The 18,044-nt window shown below is 51.2% G+C and overlaps 1 protein-coding gene across 3 annotated transcripts in view; it reads left to right on the top strand.

The window, feature by feature from the left end:
* Adamts13 (ADAM metallopeptidase with thrombospondin type 1 motif 13) overlaps positions 1-18,044 on the top strand; it is a 32,387-nt gene that overhangs the window by 9,985 nt on the left and 4,358 nt on the right. For 2 of the 3 annotated variants that reach the window (XM_042275072.2, XM_015986629.3), the window contains exons 9-24: positions 94-198; positions 977-1,128; positions 1,232-1,295; positions 3,469-3,595; positions 4,784-4,932; positions 5,311-5,431; positions 6,197-6,277; positions 7,118-7,299; positions 8,202-8,337; positions 8,418-8,544; positions 9,152-9,337; positions 11,403-11,589; positions 12,453-12,573; positions 15,303-15,432; positions 15,514-15,693; positions 16,675-16,857. In XM_042275072.2, the coding sequence (XP_042131006.1) occupies positions 94-198; positions 977-1,128; positions 1,232-1,295; positions 3,469-3,595; positions 4,784-4,932; positions 5,311-5,431; positions 6,197-6,277; positions 7,118-7,299; positions 8,202-8,337; positions 8,418-8,544; positions 9,152-9,337; positions 11,403-11,589; positions 12,453-12,573; positions 15,303-15,432; positions 15,514-15,693; positions 16,675-16,857 (2,231 nt within the window). Of the gene's footprint in view, positions 1-93; positions 199-976; positions 1,129-1,231; positions 1,296-3,468; positions 3,596-4,783; positions 4,933-5,310; positions 5,432-6,196; positions 6,278-7,117; positions 7,300-8,201; positions 8,338-8,417; positions 8,545-9,151; positions 9,338-11,402; positions 11,590-12,452; positions 12,574-15,302; positions 15,433-15,513; positions 15,694-16,674; positions 16,858-17,033; positions 17,238-18,044 lie in introns of those variants that run through there. The other variant, XM_042275073.2, reaches the window with a different exon arrangement.

Genomic DNA, 18,044 nt, shown 5'->3' with positions numbered 1-18,044 from the left:
TGCCAGGCCACTCGTCAGAGCAGGGTATTGGCTGGTCTGGAAGGGACACTAAGCAGACAGCCTCTCAGTGGACCACCTGTCCATCTCTCTTAGGATGTATGCCAGGCTCTATCCTGCCACACGGACCCCCTGGACCAAAGCAGCTGCAGCCGCCTCCTTGTTCCTCTCCTGGATGGGACAGAATGTGGTGTGGAGAAGGTTAGAGCATCGGGAAGGATGGAGCTAGAGAAAGAGGGAGAAAGAAAGGGAGAGAAAGAGAGAGGAGGGAGGGAGGAGGAGAGAGAGAGAGTCTGTGTTGGGGGCGGTGGTGAGGGTGAGAGAGGGGAGAGATCACCCAGAGCCTCTGTTCTTCACTCCCCATGCTTTTCCTGAGTAGAGTCGTACTGAGCTCTCACTCCAGGGCACTGTACCACTCCTCACCCATTCCATTCTCCAGCCCTCTCTCATACACAGAGAAGAGTTTGTTGAGTGACGACAGGCATCCCCACTCAGACTGCCCTTGCCTTCATTGCCTGTACCATCTCCCTAGGGTTAATTTTCCATCTTCACTGGGTATCCAGACCCTTCCTCCGTTGGAAGCCTGATGTCTTCCCTTTAGCATTTACTCCCAAACAGAATGAGGTGTGTGACTGTGTGCCCAATGTTGGAGGTCCCTCTGTGGAGGGTACCTGTGTATGAAGTCTCTGTATGCTTTGGGAGGTCTCTATGTCTATTGGAAGACACTGTGTGCAGCTCTTATTACTGAGGTTGGGGGGCGGTGTCTCTGTGTTGGGGTGCTCCCTGTCAGTGAGATCCCCGTGTGTTCTTAGAGGTTCTAATGAGGGACATGGTCTCTGTGTTGGAAGTCTCTGTGTGTGATGGGGAACTTTGTGTTCTGGAGGATCCCTCAGGTGTTAGTGTCCCTGTGTAGGCTGGCCACATCCTCCGTGTGCTGGGTCCCTGCGGGAGAGGGAGACAAAGCTGTCTTGTTTTGTAGTGGTGCTCCAAGGGTCGCTGCTGCTCTCTAGCCGAGCTAACCCCTGTGGCGGCAGTACATGGACACTGGTCTAGCTGGGGCCCCCACAGTCCTTGCTCCCGATCCTGTGGAGGAGGGGTGGTTACCAGGAGACGGTGGTGCAACAATCCCAGGTACCTACAGAAGGTTTCCCGGTAGGGAGGGTGGTTTGCACCCCATTCTCTGGTTGCAACAGTGGTCCCTTTTCACCCCTTTTTGTTTTGTGGGCATTTCCAGGCCTGCCTTTGGGGGACGTACATGTGTGGGCGAGGACCTCCAGGCCAAGATGTGCAACACGCAGGTAGGCGAGCCTCCTAGCTGGGATGGTGGATAAGAGTTAGCCACCAGATTGGCTGACCTCCCTTTTGATGGGCTCATGCCTCCCCTTTGAAGGAAATGGTGGTTAGCAAAGCCCCCATGTCCCTGCTTCCCTCCCAGAGTCTCTATTCACCTTTGAGACGACATCTCTGTGATGAGAACTGACTCTGGGAGAACTGACTCTGGGAATGAGGCCCCAGGAGCACACAGTGAGAAGTGCTTCCTTCAGACACTGGTGTGAAATGCATCCTGTTTAGTCAGCCATTCCAAAGTTCACAGTGCAGAGGCACGGAGCACCCTGGGAGTGCTGTGTAACCACTGATTATATCTGGTTCCAAACTTCACCCCAGGGGAACACCCCACACCAGTAAGCAGTCTCCCCTCCCCACCCCAGCAGCCTCAAGCTGCTTTCTGTCTTAGGCAACGACTTGTTCCGAACATCTCATGGCAGCAGCATCATGCAAGAGCCTGCTCCTTTGATACAGTATAACATTTTTCAGTGTTGTCCACAGTGTACCATGAGTCAGTACTTCCCTTCCTTTTGTGGGGCTGAAGAACAGCCCATGATATGGCCAGAATGCCTCTGTTTTTCTGTCATCATTTCTGTTGCCTGGGTCATTTTTACTTTTCAGCGAACCCCGCTGCTGTCAATGAGTTGGCTTTAGTTGGCTTGAGTTTTCAGTGACAAAACACCACAGGCAGAGTAACTTATCGACAACAGAAATTAATTTCTTATGATTCTGGAGTCTGGAAGTCCAAGATAAGGTCCTGGCAGACTTGGTGTCCACTTCCCAGATGGTCCTTCTTGCCCTGTCCTCCAGAGGCTCGGAATACATGGTCTCATGCGCCAGAGGAGACAAAAGTGACAGAAGTCCTACAACAGAGCCCTCGGCCCTTTCATAAAAGTCCAGCCCTAATTATTCAGGCAGAGGCCTTGAGCCCTCAACACCTCTCAAGGCCACACCTCCTGGTCCTTCCTCATGGGGGCACCGAGCATCGGCATGGGTTTTGAAAACCCCAGTAACGCCTGAAAATAGAGTTGCTGCTTGTGTAGAAATGCTATGCTTAACTTATACTTTTTCCTCTTTTTAAAAAGCCATGGTTAACTCTTTCAAGTGTCATGTGTGCGTGACTCTCTGTGTGTATACTCACGTGTGTGTGTGAGTACCTTTGAAGGCCATAACAGGCTGTGGGATCCCCTGGAGTGACAGGTAAATCACCTGACATGGGTGCTGGCTGCAACCAAACTTGAGTCCTCTACAAGAACAGAAAGTGTGTCTAACTGCTGAGCAGGAGACCGAGGCAGACATCGTTCCAGGCCACTCCCCGTTTTTTTTTGAGACTGGGTTTAACTATGTAGCCTAGCTGTTCTGGAACTCACTACAGATCAGGCTGGACTTGAACTCACAGAGACCCACCTGCCTCTGCATGCCAAGTGCTGAGATTAAAGGTGTGCACCACCACGCCTAGCTTTAAGCTTAACAAACTGTTTCTCTTTACACTGGGGCCATTTTTGCCATTTTGTATTCCTACCAACACTGTGTGAGGGTTCCCGTGTCTCCATGTCCTCTCCTGCACGTGAGTTTTCAGTCTAGCTGTTCTAGCTGTCATGAGGTGGTAGAATCTATTCTCTGCATCAGATGGCTGCCGGCTGCCGGAGCATTCAACACGTGGTAACACACCCCTGTCCTTCTTCTTGCCTTCTGCTAAATACCCAAGGCCTGGCAGACCTTGAGAGGAGAGAGCTGTGGTTGTCAACTCTTGCTATCTGGTCAACTCCAGTCCTTTCCTCCCAGCACAGTGAGGCAATGTGGCATTTCAGGGTCACAGTTCCTCATTTCCTGCCCTACATGCACCTGTGAACAGAATATACAGCTCAACCACATTTCTTCAGGTTCAGGACTTGGAACCAGAGGCCCCAAGTGCCACATTATTTCCTGTTTTTTCTTCCTGCTGCTGCTGTGTCCTTTACAGATTATCTGGAGTTTTCCCATGGGCAAAGAGAGGCAGATCTGGTCAGCCACAGACTGCTGAGCGGAGATAAGGCACAACCCCGGGCTAAGTTATCCCCATCTCTTGACCCTGCGTGCAGGGTGCATGCTGTCTCCCACTGGCAAGAACCCTGCCTGTACCTGTCCTCTGCCTCCTCCGGCCAGGCTTGTGAGAAGACTCAGCTGGAGTTCATGTCCGAGCAGTGTGCCCAGACTGACAGCCGGCCATTACACCTTTCCCAAGGCAGTGCCTCCTTCTACCACTGGGACGCCGCAGTGCAGTATAGCCAAGGTGGGCTGTGGGGCCTGAGGGGGCAAGGCAGAGCTCTTGGGGTTGGCCAGTGTCTTAGTTATTTGTCCTGCTGCTGAGATAAAAGATAAACTATCCCAACAAAATCAACTTCCAGAAGGAAGGGCTTATTCTGACTCACGGTTCCAGGGTACAGTCCATCGTGGCAGGGAACTTGTATCAGCAGAAGATTGAGGCAGTTGGCCATATTGCACCTGACAGGAAGCAGAGAGAGACAGAGACAGAGACAGACAGACACATACAGAGAGAGAGAGAGAGAGAGAGAGAGAGAGAGAGAGAGAGAGAGAGAGAGAGAGAGAGAGAACAGAGAGACAGAGACATACATGTGTGTGTGTGTGAGAGAGAAAGAGACACAGACAGGCAGGCAGACACACACAAGAGACAGACAGACAGACAGAGACAGGCACACACACACACACACACACACACACACACACACACAGAGAGAGAGAGAGAGAGAGAGAGAGAGAGAGAGAGAGAGAGAGAGAGAGAGAGAGAGAGAGCGCTCTGTTTTCAGCTTGCTTTCTCCTTATTTAGTAGTCCAGGACCTCAGCTTGTAAAATGATGCTGCCCATTTTTAGGATGGGTCTCCCCTCAATTAATCTAATCAAGAGAGTCCCTCACAGGTAGGACCAGAAGCTAACCTAATCCAGATCACCTCTTATGGCATGTCTAGAGGCTTATCTTCTAGGTGGTGACTGTAGAGCCTGTCAAGTTGGAATCAGCATTAACCACCCCAGCCTCCATCACTCCAGTGCTGGTTAGGCAGGACTTGACTCGTGCTCTGGTATCCCACAGGCCATGTGTTGTTCTCTGGCTTGGTCTGCCTCCCCAGATAATAAGCAGTGAAATTCTATCTTAGAAGTGTCTTCTTCTGGGCTCATTAGAGGAATTCAGGGAGATGCTTCAGGGGCAATGCCAATGTGATCCTTGGCTCATAATCTAGGAGCTATGGTTATGAGACCAGACTATAATATGGCCTTGGAGGTAGAACAGTGGTCCTGGCTACACGTGCAAAGCATGTAGTTAGCTGAGGCTGGTGGGAGGAAGCCCACTTAGACCCTGTCTGGCAGAGCTACTGTAGCAGGTCCCAGAGGAACTGCCTACCTACCTCACTGACCTCCTTGTTCACCTTTGAACACCAGACTTCCTTGTCACTCTGCCTCCTAGGGGACACTCTGTGCAGACACATGTGCTGGGCTGTCGGAGAGAGCTTCATTGTGAGCCGTGGAGACAGTTTCCTAGATGGGACCCGCTGTGTGCCAAGTGGTCCTCGGGAGGATGGGACCCTGAGCTTGTGTGTGTTGGGCAGCTGCAGGGTAGGCATGTGGACAATCCAAATGCCCCTCTGTCCTTGTGGTCAAGGCTTTCCTGTCCCCATAGAAGGCTCTGGGGCAAGGGGAAGGGGGAGGTTGGTCTATGGAGGCTAGCGCAATGGAGCTGCCCTGTGTCTGCTGGGGAGTATTGTTGGGAACAGGATGGAACTTGGAGTCAGCCTATATTACAGGCCAAACTGTGACCTTGAGCAAGTCATCATGGGAGCTCCCTAGGTGCAGTTGCTATGTAGATACCAGGAGCTGTAGGGAAGCTACAGAGTTATGTCAATCTCAGAGTCTCACAGCCAGCAGGGCTGTGGCACCAGAGAAAACAGCACCCCAATAACACAGGCCTTCCAAACACCCTCCCCCTTTGCACAGACCTTTGGCTGTGATGGCAAGATGGACTCCCAGAAGGTTTGGGATGCGTGCCAGGTGTGCGGAGGAGACAACAGCACGTGCAGCAAACACAATGGCTCTTTCACAGCTGGGAGAGCCAGAGGTAGGCTGCCCTGCACGGAGGGTGGGATTCCCAGCAGTCTGCAGGGACCCGGCCTCCGAAGTGTTAACCTGGGCTACTCAGGCCACAGCACCCACGTGCTGGCTTAGCTCTGGGTACCTTCCTGAGTATTTCAGTTCACTCTTCCTTCTCTGATGTCTTCTCATGGCAGGCTCAAACTCCAACAACATTGCCTCTGCAAACAGGATTGTAACACCCCAGTAATTCCCTCACTGCAGCTGTGATGAGGGAAAAAGAAAAAAAAAAAAACAAGAGAGAACAAGTAGTCACTTCTTCCTTCCCACTCAGGAGTCCCAGCAGGGAGGATACAGTGGACAAAAGGGATGGAGAGAGAGAGGGGGGGGGGAGAGGGAGAGGGAGAGGGAGAGGGAGAGGGAGAGGGAGAGGGAGAGGGAGAGGGAGAGGGAGAGGGAGAGGGAGAGGGAGAGGGAGAGGGAGAGAGAGATTAAAAAAGTAAAAAATCAATTGACAGCACTGAGTTGCAAGATCAGCAGAGAACTTGGGCCCTGCCTCTCTGGCTGTGCCTGCAGCCAAGAACCTTGGATCTGGTCTATGCTCCTGGCCTTGGCAGGGCCCTTCAGATGGTCCTCTGGCTGATGTTGACCTCTTGCCATGATGTGGATTCATTGCCACTGAAACCAGCCCTATGACACTGTTCATGTCTCTGTCCAGCTAGGATTGTCTTCGTTGGCAGTGGTATAGGTGACCATGAAGTCCAAGCAGCCCTCTTGCTCTGCTTATTCCTAGAATATGTCACATTCCTGACAGTTACTCCCAACATGACCAGTGTGCACATCGTGAACCGCAGGCCTCTCTTCACACACTTGGGTGAGATGACTGAAGGGCCCTTCCCTGCACTTAGCTATCCATGTCTTAGTCTTTGAGATGCCTTCACCCCTGATACAAGTGCAAGATGGAAGGGACTCCCAACCACCCAGACTCCGTCGAGAGCTGCTGCACTCACAGCTAAGCTTATCTCAGGGTGGGTGAAGGGTGGGAGGATGCAGGTTAAAGCTGCCTGAAAAGGAATATGGAAGCTAAGCATAGAGGAGACCAGGCTTGACAGCTCCAGGTCCCAGGAACTGGTACTCTCCAGCACCTGGGCATAACATATTCCCAGAAGTTGGCCATCCCAGGAATCTGACCTTTTAAGTGTCAGAATTTCCAGAGGACTCCTTTTGAAGATCCTGTCCCAGGAGACTTCTGTTTTGTCTCAGAGGCTAGCTTCTGACCTTAGACCCCATGGAAGGGATTTTAATCCTGGGTCCTAGAGCCTGAACCCTTATGTGAGCATGCTCAGTGAAGGCAGAGGTCACGACCCTCACTAGCTACCAGAAAAAGGCATAGAGCAACCACTGTGGAAAAGCCTCCTGGGTGGGTTGCATGTGCCAGAGGTGTGCATTCCTGTGGAGGGGTTTGGTTAATGAAGATGCCATCTGACTGAGACACCAGAAGGGCCAGTTCCTTAGGGGCAGGTTTGGAACCTTGGAAGGAGCTGAAGCTGTGGTTTGGGGATTAGACCCTGTGGGCAGAGATGCTCCTGCCCCTTGTCTTGCTACCATCTTGAACCCTGTCCTTTCAAGAGTGGCCCTATCCCACTAAAGAGAATGCTGGCCTGTGAGGAGGGATGGTGACTACTCCACAGTGCTGATGGCCCTGTTCTCAAAGCGGTGAGGACCCAGGGGCACTACATTGTGGCAGGGAAGACCAGCATCTCACCTAGCATCATATACCCTTCCCTTCTGGAGGACTGCCGTGTGGAGTACAGAGTGACTCTCACTGAGGACCGGCTGCCCCACTTAGAAGAGATTCACATCCGGGGACCTGTCCGGGACGACATGGAGATCCAGGTCACCAATCAGCCAGGCTAGGGGGGTACAGGGTGGGTAGTCAGCAGGCCTTCAGTGGTGGTTCTGAATATCTGCTTATTTGTCTGTAATTCTTCCACTTACTCACCAATCCTTGCAGTAGTTATTTGGGGACCTACTACAAGTGGGGCTCTATGTAAGGTGAAATGCAGCAGGAATCACTCACAGGATTAGTGTATTGCAAATCAGTATAAAATGTGCCTGTATCCAGGGCATGCAGAAGGCCACAGAGGTCTGAGAATCAAAGAAGATAGACTTTATGCTGGAATCAGGGACTGCACTCCAACCAGAAAAATGTGGTAAAGCTGCAGGATGGGCCATGGGCAGTCCTCTGAAATGAGGAGTAGACCAAGCAAGGAGTCCCTGTCCCAGCTGGCATGTGGGGCCCTTCTTGGGATGGAGGATGGCTCTTGCTTCTTCTTTGGGAGGCAGAAGCACACGAGGCCCTGAAAGGTTTCATGTAGAGATGTCCTCAAAGAAGTGCCTCACCTGTGTGTGTTCCCTGTGTGCTCTGCTAAGACAGGCATGCAAGAGTGGACCAAAGCTAAAATGGGCTGAGCCTTCACCTTCCACCCTGGCCTGGACCCCTTCTGCTGAGTCGCTCTCTGCCCTGACACCACTCCTGACCTCCTTGGCTGAGACTGCCCCCACCTCATTAACATTCCCGTAATACCCTACCCACACCTACTACCTCTTTGGTACATACCTGTTCTGCTCCACATTACTCAAAGCTCCTTGACACTCAAGTTCTGTCTGCCTGCTGGAGTCTGGGAACATGGGAAATGGAGAAATGAAGTGCTGGAATGCTTCTGGGACAGGTGGGTGTGGCAGAGATCTCAGGGCGTGCCTGTTCAGGGCCTGAGCTCTCATCTGTCCTGATGTAGGTGTACAGACGATATAGAGAGGAATATGGGGATCTCACACACCCAGACATCACCTTTACCTACTTTCAACGGAAGCAGGAAGCCGTTTGGGTATGGACTGCTATACATGGACCCTGCTCAGTGAGCTGTGGGGCAGGTGAGGCCCGGGGCAAGGTTTGCCTAAAGCTCTGCTGGCCCTCATGTGGAGGTGGTTGAGTCTTTGATCTGCCCTTCCAGGGCTGCGCTGGGTGACCTACAGCTGCCAAGATCAAGTTCAAAAGGGGGTGAATAGTGCCCTGTGCCAAGGGAGCCCACAGCCACCTGCATGGCAAGAGCCCTGTGTCCCTGCCCCCTGCCCTCCATAGTAAGTACCAAGCTGGCCAGCCACCTGGTTTGTGATGACTCTTGTGACCTGAGCAGACTGGAAAGCATCTCTACGTGTTGTTTTTTCAGTTTTAGCTACAACTCTGTGGGCTGGGCTCTGTTGGTATCCCCATTCTGTGAGTGAGGACACCAAGACTTGAGTACACACAGTCACAGAGACAGTCTGGTCACATCTGCTGCCACCTTGTCTGGATGTCCTGAGGCCTCTCTGAGCTCAGGTTCTCAGTGCAAGATGGTGGTGACCACCCTACCAAAGAGAACGCTGGTAGGGCCAGCACCTGACCTTTACTGGCTTCTGCTAACTGGTAACAGAATTGTGTTAGGACAAGGCTATCTTGCTGAGTATGGGACTATGGAGGCCCTCAGCCATCACTATAAAATACCTGGCCTCAGGTTCAACAGTATGTTAGGAGAGGTCTCCAAGGCTGGTCTCAGAAAAGTGGCTTGGATATACAGGGCCTGGACCAGACCAGAGGAAATGTGTCATCAGGATCAGCGAGATAGACCTGCTTGCCTTCCATCCCATGCCCCTGAGGCAACTAGGAGACCTGGCCCCAGGCCTGATGTTCTGTCCTTTTCTTCCTTAGCTGGACAACTGGAGACTTCAGCCCATGTAGCGTGTCCTGTGGTGGGGGTCTTCGGGAGCGGTTGGTGCGCTGTGTGGAGGCCCAAGATGGTTTCTTAAGGACTCTGCCACCAGCCCGGTGCAAAGCGGTAGCCCAGCAGCCAGCAGCAGAAGTGGAAAATTGCAACTCCCAGCCCTGCCCCACCAGGTGAGCATATTGAAGCTGGTGCAGCAGGCTCCTTGGCAGGGTTTGTCCCTTCACTGAGATCCACCCTTGTGGAGGGTCCTCTCTTCCTGAGGGCTCTCGTCACACAGATGGTGGTGCCTGGTCTTGTGAACATCAGCTTCCTCACTATTTAAGAGGTGCTGGGCTGCTCATCTATTTCTAACACGTGGGTGATGTGGGGATGAGGGCTGTGATGATGGCATGACACTGTGAACGTAAAGCTTGTATCACCAATCATCACTGCCTTCTCTCCTTCAGTGACCATGTAGCTGTCTTATATCCTCCATGTCCAAACTGATCCCGGCTTATTGGTCTGCCTGTCACCAACAGGCTGGATGACTCCTTTTCTGAATTCAGGCTTGCTGTCTGTCCAGTGGGAGAGCCCTAGATTATTGGTGGTCCACCTATGGCTCTGGCTCCTTCCTCTTCTCTCACACATGGCCAACATTTCAATCCTTCTCTTACCTGCTCTCTTCGGGTTTTCTTGCTGTGAAGAGACACCATGACCACAGCAATTCTTATAAAGAAAACTATTTAATTGGGTATATACTGAAGTTTATTGGTCTCGCCCGGTCCCACCGGGGGAAGCTGCCGTTTTTATAAAATAATCACTCAGAGGTTTAATATTAATTACAAATGGTTTGGTCTATGGCCCAGGCTTATTACTAACTAGCTCACTCTTCTTAAATTAAGACATTTCTATTAATCTATACATCACCACATGTCTCATGGCTTTACCTCATTCATTACATCTTGCTTCTCTGGAGGCACCTGCAGCATCTCCCCAGACTCTGCCTTTCTTCTCCCTGTATCTTGGCTTGGATTTCCTGCCTGGCTATAACCTGTCTTGCCATAGGCCAAGGCAGCTTCTTTATTAACCAATGGTAGCAACACATATTCATAGCATACAGAAAGACCATCCCACAGCAATTGGGGTTGGCTTACAGTTTCAGAGGTTTAGTCCATTATCATAATGAAGGGAAGCATGGCAGCATGCAGGTAGACACGGTGCTGGAGATGGAGGCCCTCAGCCATCACTATAAAATACCTGGCCTCAGGTTCAAAAGTATGTTAGGAGAGGTCTCCAAGGCTGGTCTCAGAACAGTGGCTTGAATACACAGGGCCTGGACCAGACCAGAGGAAATGTGTCATCAGGATCAGGATCAAGTTCTACATCTTGATCTACAATCAACAGGAAGTGAACTGTGGCACTGGGTGTAGCTTGAGCATAGGATACTTCAAAGGTCACCTCCACAGTGACATACTTCCTCCAACAAGGCCACACCTCCTAATAGTGCCACTCCCTATGGACCATATATTTAAACACATGAGTCTATGGAGGCCACTCCTATTCAAACCACCACACCCACGGAGGTATGATCCAGCTTGACACCATGGTGCTCTAGGCAGCCACCATGCATGGGTGGCATACAGTGAACCATTTGTCACCCTTCAACTGGTACTGTGAATGCACAGGGCACCTGTTTGTTTCTCATCCTCTGTAACTAGGCATGAAGCGTGTTGTTGGTGGGTTGTGGAGGGGATTACTGTTGCCTATGCAAGGCAGTTGAGTAGGACTCTGCCTTCCCATCCCCAGCCACAGGTGGAGTGTGTGGTTGGCATGCATTAAGTTATTTTTTATCTTTAAATTACAGCTGTGTGTGTGTGTGTGTGTGTGTGTGTGTGTGCGCGTGCGCGTGCATGTGTGAGTGAGCCATGGTGCAAGAAGGACATGGAGGTCAGAGGACAACTTGTAGCAGTCAGTTTTCTCCTTCTACCCGATGGGACCCTGGGATCAGGCTGCCAGGGCTGGAGCCAGATACCTTTGCCCGCTGAGCCATCTCACCATCCCAACACAGAGTTCTTGTTGAGGGAAACCTGAGGTGTGATGAACCGGTGCTTCAGAGAAAGCCCCTGAGCTTTGCTTTTTAATGGGGTCTATGTATTGGGACCCTAGACAACCACCCCCACCCCCCTCAGGAGTTAGGCCGCACCTCCCACTAGCCAGCAGAGGCATGGCCTGATGACAGCGCCATGTTATCTTCAGACCGGAGGTTTCACACCCTGGCCCTTGCGTGTCCACCTGTGAAGACCTGGCCTCAGGGAATGTGACATGTGTGCCCAGAGTGAGTGACCTGGAGAACCCAGCAACTGCAGCTCCCTGCCTCACAGATGAGATGCCACCGACGCTGGAGCCCTGTTTCAGGACCACGTGTTCTCCAGGCTGGGGTCAGGTGAGTGGATGGGGAAGAAGGGTGGCTGGGACTCCCGGGTCCTTTCTTAGCTGGGAGAATGAAAAATATAAGTTGTAATCTTCCTGTAGGCCAGAATGAGGACTCCATTCTTCTCAGGGTGCTGTTTGAGGAACACCCCATCAGAGGATACACTTAGAGTGCCTCTGAAAGGGGCAAGCCAGGCTGAGAGAAAATAGAGCCTGCTAGAAGCAGCTGAGTGGGGATCATTTTGAACCAAATCCAGGGCCTTCAGCATGCTAGGCAAGCATTCTACCACAGAGCTACCCCTGGTCCTTTTCTTCATATATTTAAATTTTTGAGAGTGTCTCACTAAATTTCTGAAGTTGGCCTTGAACTCTGTCTCTAGCCCAGGTAACCACTGAACTTTCAATCCTCCTGCCCAGGCCTCCCAAGTTGTAGTGATCACAGGCCTGTGCCACCAAGCTCAGCAACGGAAGAGTTCTCCCAGCTGCCATGAGAGTAATTCTTCCATCTTTTGCCCATTCCCCAGGGCCCTCGGGCTGATGGTGTTGCTCTCAGGCTGGAAGGCCCTGGATTCTTATGGGCTAGGGACTGCAGAGCCAAGCATGCTTGCAAATCCACTCCTGCTCCTTAGCTTCCAGCCCCCTCCCACAGAGAATACTTGGAATGATAAGGAGCCTGCACAGGCCAAAGTGAGGCGCATGCCGAGGGCCTCGCCTTGCAAGGGGCAGGACACTGGCCTCCTTAGAGAACAGGAAGGAGGCAGCCCTGGGGTGTCTGGAATATTCCCTCTCCCCTCCTGTAAAGGAGAGGAGCAGGCGGCTGAGAGCTCAGAGGCAGAAGCGAGAATGCCAGACTCACCTGCTCATTGCTCTTTTCAGCTGGACACCACGGCTCTGGGAGAGGAGGCTCCAACCCCTGCGGGCAGCAACCAGCCAGAGGCTCAGGCTGCACATGTGTGGACGCCTCTGGTGGGGCTGTGCTCCACCTCCTGTGGGCGAGGTGAGACCCTGAGGACATTCACCAGACCTCTCTTACTTCTCTTATCTCCCCACCTTCTGCCCAGATCAGTGCTGAAGGAGGGGCTGCCAAGAGAGCCAAACTATGTGAGTACGGCACGCAATAAGTCCTCTACATGTGTTTCATGCCCGACTGAAAGATAAAGATAAATCCTAGAAAGACTGGTGCCCAAGAGTGTGTCCTTTAAGTCCCACAGAGCTGTGTACAAACTGACCACCGAAGCCGAAGAGTCAGTTTAAAGATACATTTAAAAAAAAAAATGTGTCGTTTTTAAACTAAATCTCAATCATACAATTTTAACAATAAAGACTCAAGAGTCGGGTGCTAGGGTGAAAACCTGCTAGCTCAGAGAGGCCAAGGAGCAACCAGCTGACCTTCTACTTAGTCAATGTCCCAAAAAACAGAGCTTCTCTTCCATCGTCCCAAATCAAAAAGGCCACCAAACTCAAAGCCCCTCCCTACTACTTCCTGTGCATTTCTCTATGTTTTCCTGACTCCCTCTTACTCTCTGTGGCTACTTCCTGCCAACTAGTTGCTGGCTCCACCTCTTGACCCAGGGTTGATTTTATTTAATTAATGCAATCTCGGGCTTCATAGTGTGACTAAATATCCTACAACAAAAAAGTGTTCTGTCTTCTCTGTTGTGGAAAACACCCACATACCTTTTAGTCATTTAAAAATATTTATTTGTGTGTGTGTGTGCCTGTATGTATGTCTGTGTGTGCAGCCATGAGGCCAAAAGAAGCATCAGATCGATCCCCTAGAACTGGAGTTACAGATGGCTGTGGCTGCCATGTGGGTTCTGGAACCAAACCCATGTCCGCTGCAAGAGCAATAAATACACTGAACCACTGAACCATCTCACCAGGCCCGACTCTCAAACATTTTAAATGTTTCATCCAGTGGCATTAATCATATCCACCTTGTTGTAAAGCCATTGTCACCATCCATCTCCAGAACATTCCACGCTTCCAAACCAGACCGTCTTCATTAAACACCAACATTCATCACTTACACTTTAGTTTCATTCTCTATGGATTTGACTCTTACCTCATCTATGTGGAATGTGTCACTCTGTGACTGGATGTGTCACCTAGGTTCATACATGTTGTAATGGTGTCAGAATCCCGTCGTGACCCCAAAGAGTGTTCCACTGTCGGTCTGGATCGTGGTATTTCTGTCACCCGTGAGTAGACACACACCAGCGCCCTCTTTCCAGCTTTTGTTAGCAGTACTGCTCTGAACATGTGCCTGTGTCCCCCAGCCTGGCTTTGGGTTCTCCTGGTGTGCACGGGAAGAGGAATTGCAGAGCCATGTGGCCAAGCTATATTTAACTTTTGCAGGCTCCTCTGCACTTTCAGAATGGAATTTTACATCCCTACCGGCAGGGCCCAGGGTTCCAGTTCCTCCACATCCTTATTAATATTTGCTGTTTTCTGAGTTTTCAATAGCCATTCTAAGGGACTGAGAAGGGTGTAAGGAGACTCACAATGTCCTTAAACAGCCCTAACCAGTTGCTTACCCAAACCTACACCTGTTTAGCACTGACCAGAAGAAATTCCTAAGAGATGGAGAAAACCAACCCTAATAAAACCTTTTTGATGGATACAGCAGGATCTCATGTAGTTCAGGCTGGTCTCTAACTATGTAGCCAAAGATGACCTGGAATTCCTAATCTTTCTGCCTCCATCTCTTGAGTGTTGGGATTGTAGACTTATGCCAACATACACAGTACTTATTTTTTTATGAATGTTTAGTTATGTGTGTGTATATGTGTAAGGATTTGTGCACTTGAGTGCAGGTGCAGGAGAGGCCAGAAGAAGACATCAGATTCCCTGGGGCTGGAGTTACAGGCCAGTATGAGCTGCCTGACCTGAGTGTTGAGAACTGAATGTCCTCTGAGAGAGCAGTATGAGCTCTCAACCACAGAACCGTCTTCTCTCCTGCCCATGAACAGCTTTTGTGCTGTGCCAGGGGTTGGATCCAGGCCTTTGTGCATGACAGGCAGGCAAGCACTCTACCACCTGAGCTACACCCCTGCCCTCAAGGGGCATTCTTTAAAAAATTATTTCTTCTTTTTCCTTTTTTTCCCCCCAGATAGGGTTTCCCTGTGTAGCCTTGGCTGTCCTGGAACTAGCTTTGTAGACCAGGCTGGCCAGAGATCTGCCTGCCTCTGCCTCCCAAGTGCTGGGATTAAAGGCATGCGCCACCACCGCCCGGCTTATTTATTCTTTTTATTCTTCCACTTTACACACACACACACACACACACACACACACACACACACACACACACACACACGCATATATGTTATTTTCTCCACAGCAAGCCCCACTCCTACTTTTATATTTTGTTTGTTTGTTTGTTTTTTGTTTGTGGCTACCACATATAAGCAGGATTGCTCACACGAGCATGGATAGAGGTCAAGAGACACTGTTACAGTAATTTCCACCATGCTTCGCAGAAACAACAGCAGCTTCGGGCAGCAGGCATCTCATACCTTTCATTATTCAGCCTCTATAAATGATTCTGCTAGGTAGATACCATGATATGGAAACCAGGGGATCAGAGAGGTTAATTCAGTTATTCACATGCACACAGCTGGAAAGTTGCAGATGGACCTTGGCTTTGGAGCTGACCAGGGAACAAAGGCTGTGGTCCTTGCTAAGCTGGCCTACTGGGTCAACAGCATCCCTGCTTCTTCCGGACAGGTCTGATGGAGTTGCGTTTTCTGTGCATGGATTCTGTCCTCAAGGTGCCTGTCCAGGAAGAGCTGTGTGACTTGGCCAGCAAGCCCTCGAGCCGGTGGGAGGTCTGCTGGGCTGGCCCATGTCCTGCTCGGTGAGTTGGGGAAGGAGAGTGCAGAGAAAGGAGTCTGACCCCAGGGTCGGTCTCCTATCAAACCTTGGCCTTCTCCTTCAGGTGGGAGACTCAAGTCTTGGCACCATGCCCCGTGTCCTGCGGAGGGGGACGAGTGCCACTAGCTGTTCGTTGCATGCAGCTGGACCATGGCCGACCTGTGTTTCTACCTCACTCCAAGTGCTGGCCAGTGCCTAGGCCATTTCCCTTCAAGGACTGCAACCCTGAGCCCTGTCCTGCTAGGTGAGCACCTTGCCTGGGAGAGAGGCAGCCCTGGGTATGCATTTAGCTCTGCCACCAGATGATGTACATTTGTAGGATCTGGGATGGTGATGACATGGGCACTTTTTTTTAAAAAAATCTATTTAATTTTTATGAAACAGGGTCTCACTATGTGGCCCTGGCTGTCCTAGAATTTGCTATGTAGACTAGGCTGGCCTTGAACTCACAGAGATCTACTTACCTTTGCCTCAAAGGTGTGTGCTACCACTCCTGTCCACTTTTTTTTTTTTTTTAAATACTGGGGCTTTGTACATCTAGACAAGCACTCTACCACTGAGCTATATTCCCGCCCCCTCCCCTTTACCTTTATGTCAAGACAGGGTCTCGTTAAGCTGCTCACTAACTTCATTATGCAGCCCAGGTAGGCCTTTAACTTATGACCCTTCTGCCTCAGCTTCCCAAGGCTTGTCTTACCTGGCGCAGTCAGGCACATAAGTTGATGGAACATTAATTCACTGCTCGTTCTTTACTGAACACCTGCTATGCCCAGGCGCTAGCTGCAGTCAGAGGACACAGTAATGACAAAAAGATGTCCCAGCCCTCCTGGAACTGACATTGGGGGGTGATGGACAGTGAATGAGACAGTGTGATGAGCAGTGTCTGGGGCAGTGGAACCAACCATGGTGGGTAGGGAAGTTGGCAGGGCTGGTGGCAGGTTCCAGGGTGAGGCCAATGCCAGGACTCCCACTACAGACAGACAGATACCTTTGCAGGTTCCTTTTGGTACCCTGACGTTCCCCCTCCAGCCTTTTGGACCCAACCTCTGTTTACCCTCAGCTTCCCCTTCTGTGAAGTGGGCTGGTTTGAATACTCTGTCCGCTGTACTGAGCCTCCCGGTGGGGCAAAAGCTCTCCATGCCCTTTCCAACCTACTTCTTCCCGTTGGAGAAATGAGAGGAAGGTATGTTGCCCTTTGGGTCCCGCTAACTTCAGTTTTTCCCAGGTGGCGTTACAAGCTGGCAGCCTGTAGTGTGAGCTGTGGGGGAGGGCTCGCCCGGAGAATCCTGTACTGTGCCCAGGCTCGTGGTGAGGATGACGACGAAGAGATTCTGCCTGACACTCAGTGCCAGGGATTGCCTCGCCCTGAGTCCCATGAGGCCTGCAGCCCAGAGCCCTGTCCTCCCAGGTAAGGGAGGTGGGTAGTAAGGGGGGGCATGCCTAGTGCACAAACTCCAGGCAGGACCCCTGGAGATCTCAAGGCCAAGCAGGAGCTCAGAGACACTGTAGAGAAACAGGGCTGCTTGGCAGGCCGTGCTGGGTGTGGGAGATGAGGTTCAACTACAATGGCCGGTGGGTTGTCAGTTCTAGGTGCACAGCTGTCGGCCCGCAGGCGCTGTGTATGGGAAGCAGGGATGCCATTGCCCGCAGAAACGGAAGCGCTACCACCACAGACTGTCAGGCTTTTCATCAGGTTGTTTGACTTTTCCTTCTGTATATGTAACGATTTTAAATTTTGTAGCTTAGAATCTACTTGACACCCACAGCACATGTGCCTTGTCCTCTTCATTTTCGCTAAAGTTGCCGGTCTAGGTGTCTGTTTTTTCTGCATGCCATATTTATGAATGACCTAGGGTTTCTTCTCTTCCTCCTCCTCTTCCTCCTCCTCCTCCTCCTCCTTCTTTTATGTAGGCCAGGCTAGCATCAAACTCTCTATGCTGCTGAAGATAGCCTTGAATTCTTGAACCTCAGGCCTTCACCTCCCAAGTGTTGGGATTGTAGGCATGTACCACCACACCCAGCCAAATCAATCTCTCTCTCTCTCTCTCTCTCTCTCTCTCTTTCTCTCTCCTTTATCTTTTAAATGGGGACAGCATGCACACATGAGTTCTGGTTACCACTGGGGTGTTGTGTGGCCACCCTGTAATCAGCATCTATGGTCTCTCTCCTTTCTAGGGCCCTAGTTTCTCAGCCAGGAATGATTCTGTCTCGAAGGCAGCTTCTGTTTAATTGTCACAATTAGGGACATTTGCTATTGGCTCCTAGTGGGCAGAAGCTAGTCATGCCTGTCTGGCAGTGCACAGGATAGGCTCCCCCAGGACAAAGGGTCATGCAGGGTCAGGTGCCAGTGGTGGCAAGGTGCAAACCATACACCCCTCAGGTCCCAGGGTCCCAGAGCAGCACAGGGCCAACCAGTGACATGGGCGTGAGGGGCAACATTGCAGCTGGTGAGGTCAGTGGAAACCCAGGGCCAGGGAGGGATTTCAGTGGCCAGGGAATGTGTGCAGACCATTGTTGAGGGAGCTGAGGGTCCTTCAAGAGTCCCCCACAGTGACCCAGCCTTCACAGAGGCCCAGCTGTCATTGGGATCTTCTG

The sequence above is a fragment of the Peromyscus maniculatus genome, chromosome 4, assembly GCF_049852395.1.
Source record: "Peromyscus maniculatus bairdii isolate BWxNUB_F1_BW_parent chromosome 4, HU_Pman_BW_mat_3.1, whole genome shotgun sequence".
Taxonomy (NCBI): domain Eukaryota; kingdom Metazoa; phylum Chordata; class Mammalia; order Rodentia; family Cricetidae; genus Peromyscus; species Peromyscus maniculatus.
This window is presented reverse-complemented; position numbering and strand designations above follow the sequence as displayed.